The following is a 26,367-nucleotide window of genomic DNA, read 5'->3' on the forward strand; positions in this document are numbered from 1 at the left end:
TCAATTAAAATGCATTGATAATGACCAAAAACACATTGAATGACAGTAAAAAGTAGCAATTTTACCCATCAAATGCATCGATAAATATATGATTTTTATACATTCAATCAAATGAACTTAAATGATTAAAAACGGCAAAAAATATATATTTAGACCTGAACTACAAAACCAAATTTAAAAAAATTTTTGTATTAGTTTTGCTTAGTAAGTTGCACACTAGTTTGATCATGTATAAATATCATTATAACTATATTGTATAAATATTATTATAACTATATTGTATAAATATTATTATAATAACTATAGGCCTACATCATCCTGACAATCAAAAACAAAATGACATGATATCACAGGCGATTGTCTTCTGACCGAGTGCACCTGAAAAGACATGAATGACACTCTTCAGGATCTATATAATTTGTAAAATAAAGACTTGCTGGTTAAGGAAACAGCATAGGAGGAAGGTGCCGCGGGCCTTGGTGCAGATGAAAAGTAAAAAAAAAGTGTATTTATAGATAGATAGGTAACTAGATAAAATAGACAGAGATAGATTGACCTGTGCAGCAGCTGCCAATGAGCTGCGTGCTGCAGACGCAGTCGGTATGAAAGACTTCTGCTCTCCATACGCGTTGCGCATGCACTGCTCACACTCTGCTTGCGCTTGCGGTGTGAAACAGGCGTCACTCTCACTAGCAGATCTGTGATAAAAACAAAACGCTATTGGGTGGTTTTTTTTTTCAAATAGGGAGGAGCTATTAATTGTTCTGCCCTGTCTTCATGTTTCAGTTGTGAGTACGTCAAGCATCCAATTAAAAAATGCACATTTCAAAGTACTTCACGGGTCCATTAAATGCCAGATTTGAATGGGAATGTGTTTTTTTTGTTTACTTGCGATCTGATTGACCAAAAAGGAACCTACTACCCAGTGTAAAAAGGGCATTAATCATGTTTACGTCACTGACTCCGCCTGTCTTATCCACGCTAGCAAAGACTGTAGAATACAGTATGGCGATTGACGCCCCGCCTACTAGTACAGGAGCCAATCATCGATCGCTATAAACTGACGTTTCTCCGGGCGAGAAGTTCAGACCAGATGTGTGCGTTTACGATAGTTTTTTGTGGTCAACAAGCGAATACTCTGTATGAACCAACTACAGTTGAAAATCAAAGTTTTTTGGTTTTGTAATCTGTATAAAAGGAACGTGTGGTACAGTCCGTCCTGTCTAACACACGTCACATGACAGCAACTACTCAAATGCCCACAAACTAGCAAAAAAAGAGTCGCTATCATTTCTGGAGAAGATTCACCATCAAGACCAAGTAGTGGATTACTTCAGAAGACCAGTGTGATCTGACGATCATTATCCATAGGATGATAATATGTAGAATGGCCATAAATGAGGTTGGTGTCGTGATCTTGTTCCTTTCGAGTGTGCAAACGCATTAGCTTGGCTAACCTGAAAATTGCTGATTTAGTTTGATTCGAATGTTTCGAAACGAAACCTTATGAGACAGTTGTTGTTTAATTCTACAGGTGATTTAAAAAATGTAAATGTAATCATAAGCTTGGCAAACAGTTTTGGAGAATTTGATGTTTCCCCATTAAGACAGAATGCCCGGGCATACTGCCTGAGAGGCGTTTCAAAGATGGTCGCTGAGTGATATGACTTGTCTTCAAGGGACTTTGACGTTAGTCATCCATACCTTTTTCATGGCAAGCGTCATAAACTATACTACTCAACATGTGTAAAAGCATAGGCTAAAAAAAACACCAAAAATAAATAAATAAATAAATATGTGCGCAATGACAAATTGTTTTTAAATAAATAAATTGATTCAATTAATGAATTAAAAGTTCTCAAATTACGCAATGACAAGAAATCATATACTGTAGATCGTGCCACCAAACACTCGAAAACAAAAGTAACTAGAGTGAAAATTACAGATATTTGTGCAAAAACATAATGAAGTAAAGTGAAGTAATGATACCAGAAAAATCTACTTGAGTACAGTAATGTGCTATTTGCATTCATATAAGTTAAACAATGTTAGTTCATGTTAACTCACTGTGCAATAACTAATGCTAACATGCACAACTTTGGATTTTAATAATGCATTAGTGAATGTTGAACTATGATTAATAAATGCTTTACAAGATCATTAAAACTTAGTTAATGTTGGTAAACACATCAAATAACATTAACTAATGGACCATTAATCTAAAGTGTTACCCATATCTCTTCAAAAGACTGTGTTATGTATGATTTCAAATGTTTTGAATTACCACCTGAATAGAGTAAAACTAGGTCACAACCTTTTCACTATACAACTTTGTGTCCTCGTAAATCATTTAAACAAGTACACACACATATACATCTCATCACAAGTGCTCTGATATACAGATTCTGGACTCGTAGGAGTGACAGCAAATTAGAAGCAGGATTGAGAGTCTTCCACTCTCCTCGTCTAGCAGAAGCAAATCTGAGGCAGATCTCTTTTTAACTGAATCTCTGATCCACAGAAACTTAAAACGGCGTCCCATGAGGCTGTGTGGTTTATTGTGCTGAATAAGCTTTTGGCATCAGAAATAGATCAGATACTGTACCTTTCTTGGCGGGTCTGAGGCTGGGTTCTGATCTGGGGCTTGCGCTGCCATTGGACAGGTCTGACTTGGAGCCGGCCAAACTGGACTCTTTCTTCACCTCCTTTTTTGATTCTTTCTTTCTCTCCTAAAAATAGAACAAGAGGGCATTAAATGCACAGAAACACTAGGGGGAGCACTGTTATCATTGGCGTCTTTTGTTATATGTGTATAGGACAGAGATGTACAGTAGGTCGTTCACTTCCTGGATGGGCCGTACAATCACACTACACACACACACACACACGCACACACACACTTCTCCATCTGTTTGTCCGTCTGTTAGCAGAAGTCACAGCTCTGTCTCTTCTACACTTCTCTCTCTCTCTCTGTGTTAGGGTTGTGAAAACTGAACTGGTGGTTAATTGTTATTTTATATATAACTTAATACAATACACACATACACACACACACACACACACACACAGTTAAAGTCAGTATTATTAGCCCCCCTGTTTATTTTTTTCCCTAATTTCTGTTTAACGTAGAGATTTTTTTTCTCATCATTTGGGAAATATTTAAAAAAGAAAAACAAATTCAAATGGGGGCTAATAATTCTGATTTCAACTGTATATATTCATAGTTTAGATAATAGATTATCATAATTTTATTATTATTATTATTAATATTATTATTATCATCATCATTATCATCACATCAACTTTTGCTACTATGATGACTTTTACTAATAACAGTAATAATAAATACCAGAAGCTGCGATTTCATTTTTGAAAATAAAATAAAATGAAATGAAATTTAAGTAACTAATAAAATAAATAAATAATAAAATAATAATAATAATAATAAAAAAATGAATGAATGAATTAAATTAAATTAAAAAAATAAATTCATTAATTAATAAAATAAATAAATAAATAAAATCAAAATAAATATAATAAAACACAATACAATAAAAATAAAATAAACAAAAAATAAAATAAATCGAATAAATTTATTTAAATAAAAAATATATTAATAAAATAAATTAAATTTTTAATTAATAAAAATTATTAAAATAAAATTAATTAAAATAAAATGAAATAAATTGAATTACATAAAATTAAATTAAGGGCGCAGCAGTGGCGCAGTAGGTAGTGCTGTCGCCTCACAGCAAGAAGGTCGCTGGTTCGAGCTTCGGCTCAATTAGCGTTTCTGTTAGGAGTTTGTATGTTCTCCCTGCGTTCGTGTGGGTTTCCTCCGGGTGCTCCGGTTTCCCCCACAGTCTAAAGACCTGCAGTACAGGTGAATTGGGTAGGCTAAATTGTCCGTAGTGTACAGTATGTGTGTGTGAATGTGTGTATGTGTTTCCCAGTGATGGGTTGCGGCTGCAAGGGCATCCGCTGCGTAAAACAAATGCTGGATGAGTTGGCGGTTCATTCCGCTGTGGCGACCCCGAATTAATAAAGGGACTAAGCCGAAACGAAAATGAATGAATGAATTAATGAATTAATCAAAATTTAAAAAATAAATCAATAATAATAAATACCAGAAGCTGGGATTTCAATTTTGAAAACAAAATAAAATAATTGAATAAATGAATAAAACATGAATAAAAAAAATAAAAAATAATAATAATTAACAAAAATTAAAATTAACAAAAATTTAATTATTCTATAAATTAAAAAATATTAATTAATTAAACAAATAAATAAATAAAAACATAAAATTAAAAATAAAAAATATAAAAAAATAATAAATTAAATAAATTAAATTGAAATAAAATAAAATTAATTAATTAAATAAATACATAAATTTTTTTATAAAAATAAATAAAATAATATAAATAAATTAGATTAAATAAGAAAATAATTAATGCATAAAATAAATAAAAAAAATACAATACAATAAAAATATTTTTAAAAATAAAAATGAGAATGAAAATAAAATAAAATGAGTTCCCACTGCCACTGAACAACAATTTAAACATTTTAACTATTAACTAAACATTGTAAATGAAAAAATAATATTAACTGTCAATAATAGTTATAACATCTACAATAACCTAAATATTATTGTGCTTTATTTTGCAAACACAGTAATTTAGTCTCTGTCTTCAATTTATTATTTTATAGGTTAAGAACAAACCCTTGCATGATTAGTTTATCATTTTTAACAAACTCTTCCAAATCAGAGGACTACTAATGCTTCATTTTTTCTATACTTTATAACCTGCGATGCACAAATATGTTAGTAATTGTGCAAATGTGAAAATAAAGGGAACCCAGAATGCACAGTATCTGCATTGGACAAAACGTATGCAAAGTAACTTCCTGTTTGTAGAGGCCCTATAGGACTAATGCAATATATGATCTGCAATATGCTAAAGCAATTGAAAGTGCACAATAACTGATCTTAAATTCTGTTCATAGCAAGTGTGAGTTGCTGACGTTCTGGCCTGTGAAAAGGTTAAGAGGACTTGCTGAGAAAGATCTCCAGCATCTCTTGGCTCATACAGAGCTGTCATCCTTTCTCAATTTCCTGCATGTTATCTTTCTCTGCTCTCGCTGCTACTTCTTTCTGTGTGTTTCACTCACTCTCTCTCACTCACTGTGACATGCTTATTTATGTACAGAAAAAATAGCAGACAATCAGCTTGATGGATGCTTCATTTTTGCAGATCTAACCGTCAGTCTGCAGGTGGACAATATTTAAAAACAACCCATAAATCTCAACTATATTTTTAAAGATCACATCCTAAATATTTTAAATACGACCCGTGTCTGCACATATCTCAATGATATAAAATGGTTTAATGTATGCAATGTGTTTCTATTGTGATATATTTCCTGAACAAGAAGTAATGACTCTTTCAAAAAGGATTTGAGTCACGTGTTCTTTCTACAAAAGAAATTTGATGTATTCATAACATTAAACATGGTCTAAAATTAACATTACTTGCAAAACAAGGGTGTAATTCCTGTCAGCAAAGATCATTCATTTTCCTTCGGCTTATTCCATTTATTCATCAGGGGTCGCCACAGCGGAATGAACTGCCAACTTATGCAGCATATGTTTTACACAGCGGATGCGGATGAAACATCCATACACACTCATTCACACACATACACTACTGCCAATTTAGTTTATTCAATTCACCTATTCAAACTCCACACAGAAATGCCAACTGACCCAGCCAGGACTCGAACCAGCGACCTTCTTGCTGTGAGGCGATAGTGCTAACCACTGAGACACCGTGTTGCATGTCAGCAAAGATAATCAATATTTTGAGGACATTTATAAAAAAATATTTTTAAACATTTAACAACATTTTTAGAAAGTTACAGAAATATAAAGGCATAAAAATCAATTAATTCAGGGTTTTATTGTGCTGGGAAACTGAATCGTGAGTAATCGAGATTTATCTCTTAATCATGATTTATTATGTTTATATAAACACACACATGCATGCATATATTTGTGAAAATCTTTATTTACTGTTAATTTAGATAGAAAATACATATGTTTATGATACAAATTATATTTCAATTTAAATATCTATGAAACAAAATTGCTTTGTTTACACTGTAAAACTCGATAAGTTAACTCAAACTGTTTCAGGAAAACGATTGCATTAAACTATTTAAGTTTTGAAGCCAAATGGTTTGAGTATTGTAAATGTATATATATATATATATATATATATATATATATATATATATATATATATATATATATATATATATATATATATATATATATATATATATCTATATATATATATATATATATATATATATATATATATATATATATATATATCTATCTATCTATCTATCTATCTATATATATATATATATATATATATATATATATATATATATATATATATATATATATATATATGGGCACAGTAGGTAGTGCTGTCGCCTCACAGCAAGAAGGTCGTTGGTTCGAGCCTCGGCTGGGTCAGCTGGCATTTTTGTGTGGAGTTTGCATGTTCTCCCTGTGTTCGCGTGGGTTTCCTCCGGGTGCTCTGGTTTCCCCCACAGTTCAAAGACATGCCGTACAGGTGAATTAGGTAGGCTAAATTGTCCGTAGTGTATTAATGTGTATGAATGTTTCTCAGAGATGGGTTGCAGCTGTAAGGGCATCAGCTGTGTAAAACATATGCTGGATAAGTTGGCGGTTCATTCTGCTGTGGCGACCCCAGATTAATAAAGGGACTAAGCCGAAAAGAGAATGAATGAATGAATGAATGAATGAATATATATATATATATATATATATATATATATATATATATATATATATATATATATATATATATATATATATATATATATATATATATATAGTTGAAGTCAGAATTAATAGCCCCCCCTTTGATTTTTTTTCTTTTTTAAATATTCCCAAATGATGTTTAACAGAGCAAGGAAATTTTCACAGTATGTCTGATAATATTTTTTCTTCTGGAGAAAGTCTTATTTGTTTTATTTTTGCTATAATAAAATCAGTTAAAAAATTTTAGGAACCATTTTAAGATCAAAATTATTAGCCCCTTTAACCTATTTTTTTTCGACTGTCTACAGAACAAACCATCGTTATACAATAACTTGCCTAATTACCTTAACCTGCCTAGTTAAACTAATTAACATAGTTAAGCCTTTAAATGTCACTATAAGCTGTATTGATTAATATTATATTGATAAATATTACCTAATTATTACATATTTATTATTTGTGTTGATATCGTTAAACATTTAGAGTATTAGTAACTTAAACATTTTGAGTTCAGTTAATAAAACAAATTAAGTCCAAACAACTATGGCTACTCAAATGGTTTGGTACTGCTTATAGCATTAGAGTTAACACAAAAAAACTGAATAAATGTGTTCATACAGTAACTCATTCGGTTTGAGTTCTCCTTAATATAATGAGTTTATGAGTTCCCATAACTTTTTTCATTATGTCAAAGTATAAGTTATTTAAACTAGCTTATTTAATTTAGTAATTTCCACTCCAAAAAATATTTTTGCTTCTTGTTCAAACAACTTATTTAAAATGAGCGGAATCAACACAATTCTTGGGTATTTTGAGGGAAAACTTTTTTTTATCATTTTTTTCAAGAACTGCATTTTTACAGTGTTCACTGTTAGGTTTTGCTTCTATGTGTGTGTATCACATAAACAACATAAACATATATGAAGAGTTTAGATGCAAAAACCTCTAAATGCCATCTGAAATTTTCTTCTAAAATGAGAATTTTTATCAGGCTGCTGTGTGTAGGTCCAGTAATTTCACTTTTTACAGCACAGGATAAGTCTTTTTCCTTATCTTTAAAGTGAAATAACTCAACACAAACACAGGAGGCTGAGAAAAATGTTCACTTTCTATAGAAATTTCAGATGGCATTTAGAGGTTTTTGCATCTAAACTCTTCATATTTATGTAATACACACATGTATCATGTGCAAACTTTTATATTGGATTCGATTAATATTTACTCTGCACTTATTTATCAATTAACTTCTTCGTTACACTGTAAAACCCAACAGTCAACTTCATCAAATGAAATGAGTGTAGTTAACTCAAAATTTACTGAAAGTTAATTCTACTCATTTGAAAAGTTTTGAGCTCAGTGTTGAGGGTAATGAGTTAATTAAACACCTCATTACTTCAACTTAAATGGAGTAACTTCACAGTACTCATATAGATTAGTTTTAAAACTCAAATGGTTTGTAGCAATCGGTTTCTTATTGGGTTATTGGGTTTTACAGTACTCAGTGGGTTTGAGTTCGCTTCTTTTATTGGGTTTTACTGTGCTCAAATTGCTTCATTTACTCAAATGGATTAAGTTCTCAGTACTCATTAGGATTAGTTTTTGAACTTAAATGGTTTGTTGCAATCGGTTTCCTCAAATGGTTTGAGTAACCTTTTTGGGTTTTACAGTGTAGTAGCACACACATTTAAATCAGTTCAGCACATTAACAAAACACACCAACTACTTCACAATCATCAACAAAACACATTTGCAATATTTTTTTAAGCTAGATGAAGACATAAAAGATGTGTTTTAAATAATAAAATGAAGAGACACATCAGAATTTATCATAAAAGCCAAACCAGGAAGAGTCTCTCCTACAGCACAATGTGACTTTCTTTCTCCAATAACAGGGAGAAATATTTCATTTAATAGTTATCAGGCAGGGAATGAAATAAGGTTACAGTATTAGCTTTCTCTTTGTGGATTTTGTGAGTGTGTGAAAAAGAGATTAACTGAAGGAGAGAGAGAAAGAGAGAGCAAAGCGTCTAGGCGTGAAGCGAGAAGGTAGCAGTGAAAATGTGTGCACACTTTAGAGATAATAACCAGAGATGTTCAACCATGAAAATCATGCATTTAACAGCCGCTCAACAGACCACTCGTATGCACAAGAGCTAAAAACACCGACCACAAGATCCTCGTGATATCACACACTTAGCTGTCACTGTATGTTTTAAAGACAAGTCATTAAAATGTTTTGCGAAATTTGCAATATGCTGCTAAAACATTCCATGATGAAATTAAGCTGTTTTGCAATGTTTACGGATTAGACAATATGCTAATCAACTCACACGCTAGATGCCTGCATGAAAATAGGCCTAAAAACAGAGTGCAATCAAACATCTTCCTTCCTGGAATCTTTTTTTAAATGCATGTACTGTATTGCTACAAGCTAATTTGGAGTCTTACTTGCTCCACAAACTTGCATAGGATGGTACTAGTCTATAGAACCCAGGCTCATTCTAAAAACGTACCTCTATATATACATTCTGGAGAGCGCCAAATACATCCCCAGAGCTACGTTTTTTTGCAGTTTTTGTTTTTGTGAATCCACCAGAGGCCGCTGTGTATGCTTTTTCAGATCTCAAATTTCTCTCGCGAGTGTTATTCGTGCCTGCTGTTCTCTCGTAAATCCACCAGGCGCCGCTGTCAACTGCCTGTTTGACTGACTGAATATCTGAGTGACTGACTGATTGACTGACTCACTCACCCCTTCCCTAAACTCAACCGACACATTTAAAAAGCAATCCAGAAAAAGAAAAGCCCTCGCCTGGTTTTTACCACATTTTACCACAGTCTCACCCTGTTATTTATTTGTTTATTTTTTATTTTATTTTGTTTTTGTCTTACCTGCTTTCTGGAAGTGTTTTTCACCAGACTCAAACCCTGTCGTCGTCAACTCCTCTTTGCGTCTCAAGTCTACCGACGTACATGGTGAGCCAATTGGACAAACTGGTAACAGCCGGAAAACTGTCCATATGGAAGTAAGCAGTCAGCTGGTAAGCGCAAAAAGGAATGGTGTCATACAGCCCGGTAGTGTTCATTAAAAAAATTAAATGCAGCCATACGTACTCCTGGCTACATAATTCACAATCTCCAGATATGTATATGGGGCTACGTTTTCAGAATGAGCCTATGTTGAGTCTACAGGCTAGTTAATAGTTTCCATTAGCTCGAACACTGTAGTTGTAGATGAAGCCTATAAAAAAGGTTTTGTGTGTCAATGATGCTGGTTTTATCTACGAAATCAAGAAAACTTTGTGTGCACTTCGGAAAGATGCAGCCATGAACTTGAAATGAATCCATAAAACCAACATCAAACCAATCACAACAAGACTAGGCCAATAATCTGAACAATCAGAACAGAGCAAACTCTAAAAAAGGCGGGGTTTAGGGAGTTTTGATCTTCTAGTGAACTGTTTCAGACACTGAGAGAAAAGAGTCGACACTGCAATGTATATCAGCAGACAATTAAAATAGTCATGAACTGTCTTTCTTATAATCCTCTTGTACTATTCTCTAAGGTCTACTCAATGTTATCAACTATACATAAAAAAAATCATAATTTTTTAGTTAAAATAAAATTTTCTGTCCTGTTCTGATCAGCTTCATTGCAACACACCCCCTGAATAGGCATGGCAACTGCAGACTTGGAAGTAAACGTTCATTGTTACGCAAAATAGGCTCATTCTGAAAATGTAGCCCTATATACATTTCTGAAGATCGCTAATTATGTATCCAGAAGTACGTACGGCTGCATTTCAGCTTTAAAAACCAACGCTACTCTGACAGTATGATGGCCCTCTTACCAGCTAACCACTTAACTCCATATGAACGGGTTTCCTGCTGTTACAGTTTGTCCAGTTAGCTCACCATGTACGTCAGTGGACTTCAGACACAGAGAGGATTTGACCACGATGACGGGAATTCGAGTTTGGTGATGAACGGTTCCAGAAAGCAGGTAAGACCAAAACAGAAGCCAAAAATATAATAAACAAGTAAATAACAGGGTGAAAATGTGGGAAAATCTGAAAACGTGGTAAAAATCAGGCAAGGGCTTTTCTTTTTCTGGATTGCTTTTGGGTTTAGGGAATAAGGAAGGTGGGTCAGTTAATCGGTCAGTCAGTCAGTCATTCAGTTAGTCAGTCGACAGCGGCCTCTTGTGGATTTACGTGGATTTAGAAATTTGAGATTTGAAAAAGCGTACACAGTGGCCTCTGGTGGATTTGCAAAAACAAAAACTGCAAAAAAAACGTAGCTCTTGGGAAGTATTTGGTGCTCTCCGGAAATGTATAGCGGTATGTTTTCAGAATGAACCTGGGTTGCTGTTATGATTGGTTAGCAGTTTTGCATATTTAAAAATATTTTGAAAGTCGGAAAGAACAGCTGTGTGCCCACTGATGTAAACTTTAGCATGTTTGTTTGACAGTCTACATCCTTCATAGATGGACTTTACTGTGATTTTTAGGATAATACGCTTTAAATATTAAGTATTTATCAATTGGTCTGTAATAACAGACAAAGCAATAGTGAATACACAATATAAACACTTGTGTGGTACAACAGTCTAGTCAGCATATCATTCTGAAAATCCAGAATTGTTTGTAAAATTATCTGTGTATGAATTAACTGAGCAACATTTTTATTGACGCATTTTGCTGATAAGAAGGAAGGCAATGCAAAGAATGTATTTCTGCATATTTCTGCATTTGCCTCTCTTGTTATTTTATTCATTCATTTTCTTTTCGGCTTAGTCCCTTTAATTGATTAGGGGTCGCCACAGCGGAATGAACCCCCAACTTATACAGTAAATGTTTTTTTACACAGCCGATACCCTTCCAGCTGCAACCCAGCTGCAACATCCATATTCACACACATACACTACGGCCAATTTAGCTGACCCAATTTACCTATAGCAGGGAGAACCTGCAAACTCCACACAGAAATACCAACTGATGCAGCCGAGGCTCAAACCAGTGACCTTCTTGCTGTGAGGCGACAGCATTACCCACTGCGCCACCCCTCTTGTTATTTAATACGGCATAATGAATCAGTGGGCGGAGCTAAACGGGCTGTGATATAGAAGGCAGGATTTAAACACACCATTATGTAATAAATACCTGTCATTCTGGCAGATTGGCTTCAGTATAAGCTGCTTATACACTAACAAGAAAGTTCTGAGATCTGACATTTACAGGGCGCTTTTATGGTGCAAAGACCTCTTATGGGTTAAAAGATTAAGGATATTTTGATTTCTCAGTTTGTGACCCCTTTAGATGTGTTTTTGGCCGTAGATGAATGCGAAACTACTGTAGAAATCATCCAAAACAAAATCAGGAACTGAAAAAAACAGAATAAAGCCACTTTAAAGCTTATAAAATGCTGGTAGTATGGGAAATGCAGGTAAGAGAGAGTGCTGTGCAAAGCTAAAAAGAAAACGTGCACACACACACACACACACACACACACGCACACACACACACACACACACGCACACACACACACACACACACACACACACACACATTTGTAGGGAGGCCAAGAGATAACCAGACAGATTGAAAGGACAGAGACCTCAATAGCAAATAAGAGCTGACCTTGAGCAGTGCATCACATAGTGGATTCTGTAAATGTCTGTGTGTTGTGTGTGTGTGTGTGTGACATCTCTGTATATCCCAGAAACATTCTTTCCAAGAAAAAACCCAGAAAACAAAATTCCATTCACTCTGCCACGGCCGCCTTATCAAGTTATTTATGATGAAGAGAGCACACAGCAACCCAACTGCTAGAAAGACCAGAAGATTCAGACTGGCTTATGATGGATTGTGCTGATTTGGTGCAACTAGTGGTTTAAAAAATTAAAATGTTTGTTTGAGTGTGTGCATGAATCTCAAATCAATGGAACACAACTAAGAAACCAAGCAAAATCTTTTTTGATCAAATAGATGGTTAATTTTCGTGTAAAATGCAGGTTTTAAAACAGTGTTACGTTTAAATGAGGACACGTGTGAGTGCTAGTGCACTAGTTTTGGTGGTTTGCAAGTAATTTGTATAATGACATAGGTATGACCTCCTAGGTATTACAATGCTGAGGTGGTTTATGAGGACATGGCCAGTGTCCTCATAATTCAAAACTGTTCATAATGTTCAAAATCATAATGTATGGTGAGGGTTGGGTTTAGGGGTAGGGTCAGGGTAATATAATAAACAACCCAGGCTCATTCTGATTATGTACTGTTATATACATTTCTGGAGAGCGCCGGATACATCCCAGGAGCTACATTTTTTTGCAGTTTTTTTGTTTTTACGAAACCGCCAGAGGCTGCTGTGTACGTGCTGTGTTTTTGAGATCTCAAATTTCTCTTGCAAGTGCCATTCGCACCTGCTGTTCTCACTTAAATACACTTGAGGACACTGTTGACTGATTAACTGATTCACTGACCAACCGATAACCCCATCCACCCCCTTCCCTAAACCCAACTGGTAGTGTTTTAAAAAGCCCCAATTGACCAGCACCCACCGCCTTCCCTAAACCCAACCGAAAGTGTTTTGAAAAGCAATCCAGAAAAGGAAAAGCCCTCGTGGCAGCCTGATTTTTACCACATTTTCAGATTTTACCACATTCTCACCATGCTATTTACTTGATTGTTTTATTTTTTGACTTCCTTTCTGGAACTGTTCTTCACCAGATTCAAACCCCGTTATCAACTCCTCTCTGCATTTCAAATCCTCATACGTGACGAGCCACCGAACAAACTGGTAACAGTGGAAAAGCCGTCCACACGAAGGTAAGTGGTCAGCTGGTAACCGTGAAAAGGAACAATGTCATAGCACCCTGTAGCGTTCGTTTTAAAGACAAAATGCAGCCATACATACTTCTGGCTACATAATTCGCGATCTCCAAAAATGTATATAGGGCTACAATTTCAGAATGAGCCTATGTTGAATATAAAACATTAAAAATAATAAAATCATTAATTATGTCAATGAAGAGTCCTCATAAACCCCCAAAACAACTATGTATATGTGTGTATGTGTGAGGGAGGGGTATTCAAACTCTTCACAGTTCATATTTAGTTTGTGGTGTGGTAACTGGTTATTTAAACCACAGTCGAATATCCACATTACAGTTAACCTCAGTTAATCTGTATTTCTGCTTCCATTCCTTTTTCCATTGTAAAAACAGAAATGAAACACAGAAGATGTGGTTTCTAATTCTGGTAAATTTTGATGGTCCATTTGAGTATTAGTAGACTGTCTGCTTAATATCTGTTGATACTGCACCTTCAACAAACATTTAACTGACTATAAGAAACTTTGCAAGTGCATGTCAACTTACACTAACCCTAACCCCAACCAAACAGTCTACTTGTAATCTAATGAGAATTAGTTGGCATGTAGATGCAATGTAACTTGAATTCAATAAACGGACCACCAAAATAAAGTGTGACCCTGATTTTCTTTTGTTCTAACACTGATGACTACAACAGCTAAATTCCGACACATACTTTTCTGATCAATTTAAATGAAACACAAAATGCTGAAATAATGCACAGCTTGTGTTTACATATAAATATAGTTCTCCAATCCAATGCAATCTTGTGGTGTAACCCATATTTCCTGTATGAACAGAAACAAAAAGAGTAAAAACTATTTTAGCTGTACTTTTATCTATGAGTTTTTTATTAAAAATGTTTTATGTTTAGGACTTAGGATATTTGTTTAGGTTCGGAGAGGTTTAAAAGTATTTACAACCCTAATACAATACTGTTTGTTAGTGTGTTTTTCTCCATCCGCTGTGTTTGCAGACAGACCAGCCCACTGAATGACGGGTCATCTCTAATTCATCTCACAAAGTACTACTTTGTGAATGGGATCAGCCCGTGCCAGTCATCAGCATGGAGCTGATGAACTCTGAAAACATCTGAATACATCAGTGGTCAAAAGCAACTATTGTTTATACTGTCCAAGTTAAATGGCACTGTTAACTATTTTTTGTAAATTAGACAGTATTTAACTGTAATATTAACTGAATTATGTAGTATGCTACTGTATTTTAATGACACATTGTGAAAATTACTGTTTATTTTACAGTAAAGATATACATACAATTCTGTAAATACATACAGAGCAAGATAAATGGTGCTGTTTATATAAGTACAGTATTTTCGCTGTAATTAGTAAAAGCAAACTGCTGCCTGTGAGTTACTGTAAATTTTACAGGAAACTGTTAACAGTGTGTCCATTTAAACAAAGACACTATTTTTATGGTTGTTTGTGGACCTCCCCAAATGATTCGACTCATTCTGACCAATGCCATGCTTGGATTTAGTTAGAAAGTGGTAAACAAGTTACTGTACAACAACAAGGTAGAATCAAATCTGTCATCACGAGCTGATAAAGGACAGTGTAGCATATGTGTGATGGTCCACCTGTATGCCTTATGGTGTTGCTGCCATGGCGATGCATTAAAACAAGGCCCCCAGGGACCAAAGTACAGCTGGAGATCACATACTGTGTCAAACACTGAAACTTGAGCCTGAAGACTGGACAGGATCACACAAAAGAAAAAGCACACAAGGAATTGGTCACGGTTGCTGAAAATGGTCACCCAAAACCAGATTGTTTGGATTTTGGTAACACTTCACAATTTAATTTGTTTACTTAATTTAACAATGAACAAAAATCTTTACAGCATTTGTCCATAAAACACATCTGTGCATTTACTGTGCTGCCTCCAAATGGTTGAACTGTTTTTCATAAATCCTTCTTTACTTCTTTTGAACCGACTTTTAAAATCATTTTACAAATATTATCCCCTACCTTCTTTCTCTGTTGTGATTGCTTGTTTCTTTACTGCTTTTATTGATCATTTTAATGATTATTTTGATTCATTTCTATGTAAAGCATTTAAAATAATCATGACTACTTCTAAAATGAATAACTTGCTTTACATTGAAATATAAAAATTACTAAAAACTATAATTTAGATCAAAACACAACAACAATTTGACAGAAAACACCAGTCCAACAGTTCGATAACGCAAATTTCTTATCAGCCAATCAAATGGGAGCATCTCAATGCATTTAGGCATTTAGACATGGTCAAGACGATCTGCTTCAGCTCAAACCGAGCATCAGAATGGGGAAGAAAGGTGATTTAAGTGACTTTGAACGTGGCATGGTTGTTGGTGCCAGATGGGCTGGTCTGAGTATTTCAGAAACCGCTGATCTACTGGGATTTTCACGCACAACCATCTCTAGGGTTGACAGAGAATGGTAAGAAAAAGTGAAAAAATCCTATGAGCAGCAGTTCTGTGGGCGCAAATGCCTTGTTGATGCCAGAGGTCAGAGGAGAATGGCCTGACTGGTTCGAGCTGATAGAAAGGCAACAGTAACTCACTCGTTACAACTGAGGTATACAAAAGATCATCTCTGATTGCACAACACAATAAACCTTGAGGCGTATGGGCTACAGTAGCAGAAGACCACACCGGGTGCCACTCCTGTCAGCTAAGAACAGGAAACTTAGGCTACACTTTGCACAGGCTCACCAAAATTGGACAATAGAGATTTGGAAAAACATTGCCTGGTCTGATGAGTCTCGATTTCTGCTGTGACATTCGGATGGTAGAGTCAGAATGTGGCATCAACAACATGAAAGCATGGATCCATCCTACCTTGTATCAACAATTCAGGTTGGTGGAGGTAGTGGTGTAATGGTGTGGGGCATGTTTTCTTGGCACACTCTGGCCCTTTTAAGCATTGTTTCAATGCCACAGCCTACCTGAGTATTCTTGCTGACCATGTCAATCCCTTTTATGACCCCAGTGTACCCATCTTCTGATGGCTTCTTCCAGCAGGATAACGCATCATGTCATAAAGTGCGAATCAGCTCAGACTGGTTTCTTGAACATGACAATGATTTCACTGTACTCAAATGGGCTCCACAGTCACCAGATAGAGCATCTTTGGGGTGTGGTGGAACGGGAGATTGACATCATGGATGTGCAGCTGACAAATCTGCGTCAACTGCGTAAAGCATGTCCATAATGTCAATATGGACCGAAATCTCTGAGGAAAACTTCCAGTACCTTGTTGAGTCTATGCCACGAAGGATTAATGCAGTTCTGAAGACAAAAGGAGATTCAACCCGGTACTAGTAAGGTGTACCTAATAAAGTGGCCGGTGAGTTTAAACACTCGCACACACCTACATACACCTGTAGTACATTTTGAAATATAGATTTACTGCCTAATTTTGAAAACAATTTGCTATTCTTTGGAAAGCTATCTTATCTTTTTAGCAAATGATGTTTCTTAAAAGGCATTTTAGCGAAACTTTCGATGCACCAAACTCATTGCAGAACAATGGTTTTACGTTGGTGATTGTGGTATTTGTGGAGAGGACAATCACAACCCGTTTCTCACTGCTCTTGCTTTACGGTATACACAGCTGCAAGACTGACTTTTCTTTTTTTGTAAGAATACACTTCCTGCCAAACTTTAAGTCGAACATAGCTGTAGTCAAACCACAGTGTGTAGCTGCAAACTTCTGCAGTGTGCTTTATCTAACCATACAGTACAGACACACACAGTCACAGACATACAGGCCAGCCCAGACGAGACCTTTTCCTTTTGAACTGTAAAAAGAAGCATGGCAGCAGAAACAGCGGTTTTGCAATACACTGTGAAAACAGCAGAGGCATAAAACAGACTCACCTGACAGAGACAGTGTGTAGTTGTCAAACTAACAAACTGTAATCCAAAAAACAATCAAGTGGCTTATTATATAGGGCTGGGCAATTTTTTAGAATTCAATTCTAATTCATAGGCTTTCGATTCGATTTGATTCATGATTCAATTTTCAAATTGATTGAGTGAATATATAATACTGATGCAGAGGTGGGTAGTAACGAGTTACATTTACTTCATTACAAAGACCCACCCCTCAATGACAAAGGTCCAGAATTTGTCCCATACATGAGCTCATTTGTCTTATTTTGACTGCTATGCCTATGCCATCATAAATAGTGAAATTAATCCCTTGAAAGAGGCTTTAAGACCAAGCAAAATCCTATATTAAAATTAATTTGAAAACTAATTTGGCTATTTTTGTTATCCATGAATTTTCAATTAAATCAGAGTACTTTTTTACAAGAGAGGCTAGAAAAATTGTGAAGCTCTTTTATTATTATTATGTTTTAATATTTTATTATTCAAATAGCTAAAATTCTGAATAAGGACAGTTGAATGTTCTGGCCGGTTTGCAGGCTACAGGCTACAGGCTACAATAGGCTACAGTTTTGAATTTAAAACTTTAACAGATTCCTATTTTTTTCTAATGATTTATGATGTCGTTTGTATTTTGAAAATAAGTATTTATTTATTTTTCTTTATTCTAAATCTTTAGGAAATATTTTGGTACCATAAATGTGTCATTATGATGACGATCTAACAAGCTAATCCAACTAAAATAGTACTTAAAATGTCACTAAAATTCAGTATTTAAATCTCATACACTGTAAATGAGGTGAATAACTGCAAAAAGGTTCACATTTTGAGAAAAAGACCCCTTATACCAGGCTGGCTATGGGCCTGCTATGGGACAACCAAGTAGCTGTTTATTGGAATTATCCCAGTACATATTAGTCATTTGTGCTGTTAGTCATTAAAAACATAACATTTAAACGTTATTTTAAAATTAAAATCATAAAATGGTGTATTTATATATATATATATATAAATTTCTAAATATAATTTGCTTGTTCTGTTTCTGTAATTGGGCTTCCCAAGGACACGACACAAAGAGAGAAGTGCTTACAATTTTATTATATTATGTTCCAGAGAATTATAAAAAATATATGGCTAGCATTTGACAAAGGAGAGCTTCCAGAATCTCTCTCAGTTCAGTGCTGGATTCGGCTAAAACTCCCAAAACAGATGAAGCTGTGAATTGTGAGCTACAACCTGTAAGTATTTTTATTTGTTGAAATTGATCATTTGATCAATTGATCTAGTGTTAATGGTATGTTGTAGCGAGCACATAAATAATTGTAAACAACAGGAAATGCTGTTTGGCACAGCTAACAATTTAGCTACAAATTCATATTTATCAGTCAAACTGCTGTAAACAGCCACAATCTTCAGCAGCACGTACAGTGTCTCTCTATGCGGCTGCTTTCCGCATAGAAAACATCTCAAATAACAAACTCGCAAAAGATATTTGAACGTTTTATATTACTTACACATGCTTATTCTGAATATATGTGAAAGACACTTGTCAGATTTTATTTTAGAGAGCAGGTGTGAGGTTTAGCTGTGTGCTCTGTGTCATTTTCTGTCTGATTCAGACAAACTGATATGACTGTTTACACGGTACAAAAGTGCGTGCTTGTAGGAGCATGATGTGGTAACGTGGAGCCAATCCATGAATCCCAGCACATTATGTTAGCTGAGCAATCAGAGCCTCTTGAGAGCAGGCCTTTCAGAGGAACTTAGAAATATGACAGTCGTTTTCATGTTAGCTGAGTAGCTGTATATAATCAAAGTAAGATATTTGAAAAAAAAAAATGTGATTTTCTACAAATGAAGCATAAGCACATTGCTTTGCATCTTTTAAACACAACCAAGCCTTAAAAATACACTCTGGACCACTCCTTTTTTTTTGCTCAGCTCTACAACTGTGTGAATATAATCTCTAACATGGTTATTCTTTTAACACACTGACAAACACATTAAGCCCCTACTCATGCCTGTCACGAGACGCCCTTTCACAGACTTCCTGTTCACAAGAGTATTAACAGAGCTGAAACTGTGTGTGAGTATGTGTGATCTACATTCCTCTCCCACATTCATTGGCCTGCTCTATATTGTCAATGGTAGAGCTGGTTTCCACAGCGTTCCATCATTCCTCTGTCTTGGACTATGCAGAGAGGAGAAAAAAAGTCATCATGTGCTCCGGGGAATGACAGGATATTTCATACACAACAGTGCTGATGACCTTGGTTTACTAGCGCTGCTCTTTGATCAATGCCACAGGCCTGCTCACACTGAGAACCAGACTGTGTAGAAAAATAAAAGTCTTGCAATTGCTTACTCGCATTAATATATAAAAAAAACTGATTTCACATTGGAAGACAGGAGGATGTGAACAATTGAAATGTCTCTTGTGTGCCAGCAAAACATGTCTTGACGGCTGTTTTCAAACGTGTTTATTATTTATATAAAATTATGTTAAATGCTTTAATTTAGCATGCTAACATGTATATTTTCAAAACCTGTGTCCAACTAAATCCTTCAGGCTTTGCAAAAAAAAAAAAGTATAGTGAAATGGCTATAGTGATGAATTTAGCATATTAGCATGTATGTTTTCAAGACCTGTGTTCAACTAAATCCTCTAGGCTTCTCAAAAGAAAAAAGTATAGTGAAAAGGCTATAGTGATGAATTTAGCATGTTAACATGCATGTTTTTAAGACCTGTGTTCAACTAAATCCTCTAGGCTTCTCAAAAGAAAAAAGTATAGTGAAAAGGCTATAGTGATGAATTTAGCATGCTAACATGTATGTTTTCAAGACATGTGTCCAACTAAATCCTCTAGGCTTCTCAAAAGAAAAAAGTATAGTGAAAAGGCTACAGTGATGAATTTAGCATGCTAACATGTATGTTTTCAAGACCTGTGTTCAACTAAATCCTCTAGGCTTCTCAAAAGAAAAAAGTATAGTGAAAAGGCTACAGTGATGAATTTAGCATGCTAACATGTATGTTTTTAAGACCTGTGTTCAACTAAATCCTCTAGGCTTCTCAAAAGAAAAAAGTATAGTGAAAAGGCTATAGTGATGAATTTAGCATGCTAACATGTATGTTTTCAAGACATGTGTCCAACTAAATCCTCTAGGCTTCTCAAAAGAAAAAAGTATAGTGAAAAGGCTATAGTGATGAATTTAGCATGCTTGAATTTAGCATGTATGTTTTCAAGACCTGTGTCCAACTAAATCCTCTAGGCTTCTCAAAAGAAAAAAGTATAGTGACAAGGCTATAGTGATGAATTTAGCATGCTAACATGTATGTTTTCAAGACCTGTGTTCAACTAAATCCTCTAGGCTTCTCAAAAGAAAAAAAGTATAGTGAAAAGGCTATAGTGATGAATTTAGCATGCTAACATGTATGTTTTTAAGACCTGTGTCCAACTAAATCCTCTAGGCTTCTCAAAAGAAAAAAGTATAGTGAAAAGGCTACAGTGATGAATTTAGCATGCTAACATGTATGTTTTCAAGACCTGTGTTCAACTAAATCCTCTAGGCTTCTCAAAAGAAAAAAGTATAGTGAAAAGGCTATAGTGATGAATTTAGCATGCTAACATGTATGTTTTCAAGACCTGTGTTCAACTAAATCCTCTAGGCTTCTCAAAAGAAAAAAAGTATAGTGAAAAGGCTATAGTGATGAATTTAGCATGCTAACATGTATGTTTTTAAGACCTGTGTCCAACTAAATCCTCTAGGCTTCTCAAAAGAAAAAAGTATAGTGAAAAGGCTATAGTGATGAATTTAGCATGCTGTTTTTGATCAGCTGTTTTTAATTAGGGTCAAAGCTAAACTGTGCAGAGCTGTGGCCCTCCAGGAATTGAATTTGACATCTGTGATCTATGACATGCCTAAACCAGGCACCAACACAAAAACCAGCACAGCAAAATACTGTTTTATTTATAGTAAGCGCTATCAATAAAATTCCCCTAAATTATTGAGATATTAGCATTTAGTCCGTCATTTAGCATTTAGTTAACCTGGTAAAACCAACAAACTACACAAACTATGTGTAGTTTACAAAATGTATTGATGGAAACGCCAAGATGCGCATAAATTTTGAAAATGCGCTTAACGTATGCGCACAACTGATTGGGATAAACTTTTTATTCAATAAAAAATCTTTTACTGAACAAATTCCAGTAAGCGCATTAAAAAAGTCATGTGATTTTGTTATATGAGATCATGTGATGATAAAACTGTGTGTGAATAGACAAAACAGCAGGCTGAGCACATTGTAAGACATCTGAAATGTTGTTTACGTCATTCTAAAATGCCTTAACCATTTAAGTATTAGTGTTATTATATTTTTAATGACCTCCAGAACTGTCAAAAGTGCCTGTGCTCTGCATCTTATGCCTTTAAATGCCACCATGCGTTCATTGCGTGTCGACATTGTCTTCTGCAGCGCAAGTAATTTATTAAATAACGAAAAGATTCATGCAGCTTCTCCTACTGGAGCAAATTCCGTTTTTACTTTTGGTATTTGGTGCCAGTTAATTAGGAAGTGACGATTGTATTCTCTTTGACTCATTGGATGGAAACGCTGCTTTATTCGCACGTCTTTTATACGATATTCCACTTTTGCGCATACATTTAATTTGCATCTTTGGATGTAAACATAGCTACACACATTCAAAATTTTCCAAGGCATTGTGAAATTCTTTAACAACAGTGGTGACGGATGAGAATACATCAGTAACATGATGAGATAATGAAGAGCATTTCTTATTGCATGGAGAACAATGTATGACATAAAACCCCAAGAATGCAGCAACGCAGCACCATAAACCTCCCTCTCTGGTTAAAAGGTTAAACGCTCTATAACCCAGTTACATCAGCCAGTGCTTTAGGAAGATACAGGATTCCACAACTGATGGTGAAATGCATCATTGGCTGTGACACAGTTTTGTGAGCTGCCGCCCCATGGATTATCAGCGCAGTGAAGCGAGAAGAGAGACCCACACTGAGACGCACATATACAAAAGTACAGATAGGTAGAAATGACAATCACACAGGAACAAAATAACACGCACATGCATACGCGCATGAACATGCAATTTTAAAGGATTTAGTAAGACAACTCACTAAAAAAGACCACTAAAGATGTGAGCAAAATGTATATATATCTATCCATTTATCAACACAGGCATTTTAAAAGGATAGAGAAATTAGACCTGTGCGATATATTGTTTCAGCATCGATATCGCAATGTGCGCATCCACAATAGTCACATCGCAAGATCTGCAATGTTGAGTCTGAGTTATAGTTGACCAGGAGCCACAGAACACATTTGATTTGTAGAGTCACAGCTAAGTTTAGCCATAATAGAGTAAAAGTTTATTAGTTGCATGTGTTTTTAAGGCCTGTGACTGAGCACTTCAAGAAAGGTTAAAACATTTGGCCACAAATAATGATGATGTTTGGAGGTTTAACAACAGTTATTTATATTATAATTAATTATATGATTGATGCAACAAAAAATGTCTCAGAATTTTTGTCTTGTTTTTAGTCCAAATATCTACATTTCAAAGTAAAAATAAGATTTTTTTTGCGTACCCCATTGGCAGATCATTTTAAAAACTACTTTTACTTGATCTAAGAATTTTTTGATATTTATAACTAGAACTACAACTATTTAGACTAGAAACGAGACAAAGCAAAGTAAGAAAAGCATTTTTTGAATTGTGATTATTCCATTTCTGTATCTGAATACTGTTAGACTCCCCAGAAAACCATCAACTAAAGTTATTCAAGCTGTCTTGTGAAACTGTATACATATTGCAATATTAATTGCAGAAAAATAAAATATCACAATATCAGATTTTTTTCAATATTGCGCAGCCCTAATAAAAAACATATTTCAAGAGATCCCACTTAGATATGCTTGGCGTATAAAGCAGGTTTGGCATAATGTCCCAGGAGAGAACCCTGAGCTCGGAGATATTTGAGCCCAGGGCTCCCGCCCGGTCGATAAGCATATCAGGAGATCCGAAATCAGGTAGGTCTGGAGAGCTCCCCCTTTAGAAAAGGGAGGAAAAGGAGGAGATGGGGTGGAAGGGGGGATTCTTCCAAACGAAGATAGAAACAGTAGGGAGAAAATGATCCATTTATAGTAAACTAGGATCACTCTGATTGGATTATTACTGATTACAGATGAGTGGCCAGACGTGCTCAATCATATCACATGCTCGTCTCGAAATTAGTTTATGAAACTTCACTTAGTTTTTAAAATGTACAACCAATGCTGGATGGTCTAACATTTTCTTGATTTATTTCTGTCAAAAATAACACCCAATTAGACATTATGAAGTGTCAGGATGAGATGTAAAACAACCAATCACAGTTAACATAAATGCCTGTAACATAAAAAAACAGACACAAAAAAAATAAAAGTGTATCTCAAATACACCAAATGAATAACAATAATATAATGAAAATTTTATAATAATACTAATACTACTACTAATAATAATATGTGGCAGCACAGTGGCTTAGTGGGTAGCACAATCGCCTCACAGCAAGAATGTTGCTGGTTCAAGCCACGATTGGGTCAGTTGGCATTTCTGTGTGGAGTTTGCATGTTCTCCCCATGTTTGCGTGGGTTTTCTCTGTGTGCTCCGGTTTCCCCTACAAGTCCAAAAGCATGCGGTTTAGGTGAATTGGGTAGACTAAATGGTCTGTAGTGTATGTGTGTGAATGAGTGTGTATGGATGTTTCCCAGTGATGGGTTGCAGCTGGAAGGGCATCCACTGTGTAAAACACAACATTCCGCTATGGTGACCCCTGATTAATAAAGGGCCTGAGCCGAAAAGAAAATGAATGAATGAATGAATAATAATAATAATATGTTGCTTTAACACCGTATTCACACGGGGAACCAGCGTCAATGCTTATCATTCACTTTCAATGGGTGATGTGAACTGAATTGTGAACCCGTCGGCATTGCTCCCTGTAGAAGTTGGAAATTTAAAGCGGCAACAGAAGCGTCTGCCAATCATATTGCTTTATGCAAATACCCCAGCTCAGACAGTAGCCGATTACGGACTCATTTTATTGGCTTACACTGCTATGATGAGTCAAGCGTTGATGCTGAAGCCCCATGTAAATCGGGCAAAACTTATTTTGCTAAGTTCATTAAGTTTAATCAGGTTTCAACTAAATTTGATAAGTTTTACAAAGTTTAATTTTATATTTTTAGTCAGTTTGATTAATGAAAGTTGAGACGACAAAAAAAGTTCAATTGATTCAACTAATAATAAAAAGAGGGGCGGCACGGTGGCGACCCCTGATTAATAAAGGGACTAAGCTGAAAAAAGAAAATTAATAAATGAATAATAAGAGGAAAGAATAAGAAAAGAATTAACAAAAAAATATTACTATATTATAAAATCATAAAATATGCTTAATCCACAATAATATGAGCCTATAGCTCTTTTTAATTTTAAAATGGCCCTCTAATACTATTTTAAATATTACCTTTTATGCATCCGTACCCTAATTTGATAATGCCAGACTACAATAATAGTAAAAAAAAAAATAAAAAAAATAAAAATAAAATAAAATTAATAAAATTAATAATAATAATAATAATAATAATAATAATAATAATAATAATAATAATAATAATAATAATAAGTCTTGTCGTTGCTTGTCATTTTGCGTTTTAGATCTATACCAGCATTCTACCCATACTCTCTGCCTGCCTAATATGCTGGAATGTTCCACAATCTGAAATACTGTCATGGTTTTTATTCTCCTTTCTTCATGTTAAGCTGCTTTGACACAATCCACGTTGGAAAATGCGCTGTAGACATAAAGATGACTTGAAAATATTCCAAGTGCTCCATGCCATGGCTCATGCAAACTTTGGCAAAGGCTGTGATTAACTGTTCTGTGTCGCTGGCCATCTGACTGTGTGATAGAGCCTGGAGATGCTGGAGTAATGGAAGAAACAATTTACTGCTAAATCTAACAGCGATGGCACGTTTATTGCACATTTCACTGTCAAAAATAAAAAAATAAAAACGCAAGCTGTTTTCGAGAATTGGCTAATAAATCTTTAATGGCATTAATTTGGTTATGGTGTGGATTCTGATTATGATGTCATGGGCAAATGGAACAATTTCTGGAGCAGTTCTGAGAAAGAGATTTATAGACCCCTCATAAATGGTCTCACAACAGAAATGCAAATATAAATGGTATGCGTATATGCATTATGTAATTATACAATAAATTTATTTACAATTTTTATCATTATTACTATTTTATTTTTTTTACATTTATTTACAATTATTATTGTATAAAAATGATCAAAAATAAGCATTAAACATATGTTTTGTTTTGTTTTTGTCTGGGAATAACATTTCTAAAGGAGTTGTTGACATGGATTTGAACCAGATTTTAGTAAAAACCCAAACAATACAAATGTAAAAATAAAACCGAACAAAACAATCTGAAAAATTAGTTGTGTGTAATAAGTTTGAGTTTTTTCACAGACTTCAACCGTGTGTGAAAATCTTGATGGTTCTGTGGGTTTCGTCAACCAAATCTGACCTTTAATATGTATTTTCTATTAGATTAAAGTCAGGTGATTGGCTGGGCCATTCTACAGCTTGATTTTCTTTCTCTGAAATCATTTCAGAGTTTCCTTGGTTATGTTTT

At 34.9% G+C, this 26,367-nt stretch overlaps 1 protein-coding gene across 4 annotated transcripts in view; it reads right to left on the minus strand.

Annotated features, from left to right (window-relative positions):
* sh3kbp1 (SH3-domain kinase binding protein 1) overlaps window positions 1–26,367 on the minus strand; it is a 106,239-nt gene that overhangs the window by 38,740 nt on the left and 41,132 nt on the right. For all 4 annotated transcript variants that reach the window (XM_056450446.1, XM_056450445.1, XM_056450447.1 and 1 more), the window contains exon 3: window positions 2,606–2,729. In XM_056450446.1, the coding sequence (XP_056306421.1) occupies window positions 2,606–2,729 (124 nt within the window). The remainder of the gene's footprint in view (window positions 1–2,605; window positions 2,730–26,367) is intronic.

The sequence above is a fragment of the Danio aesculapii genome, chromosome 24 (genome assembly GCF_903798145.1).
Source record: "Danio aesculapii chromosome 24, fDanAes4.1, whole genome shotgun sequence".
Lineage (NCBI taxonomy): Eukaryota > Metazoa > Chordata > Actinopteri > Cypriniformes > Danionidae > Danio > Danio aesculapii.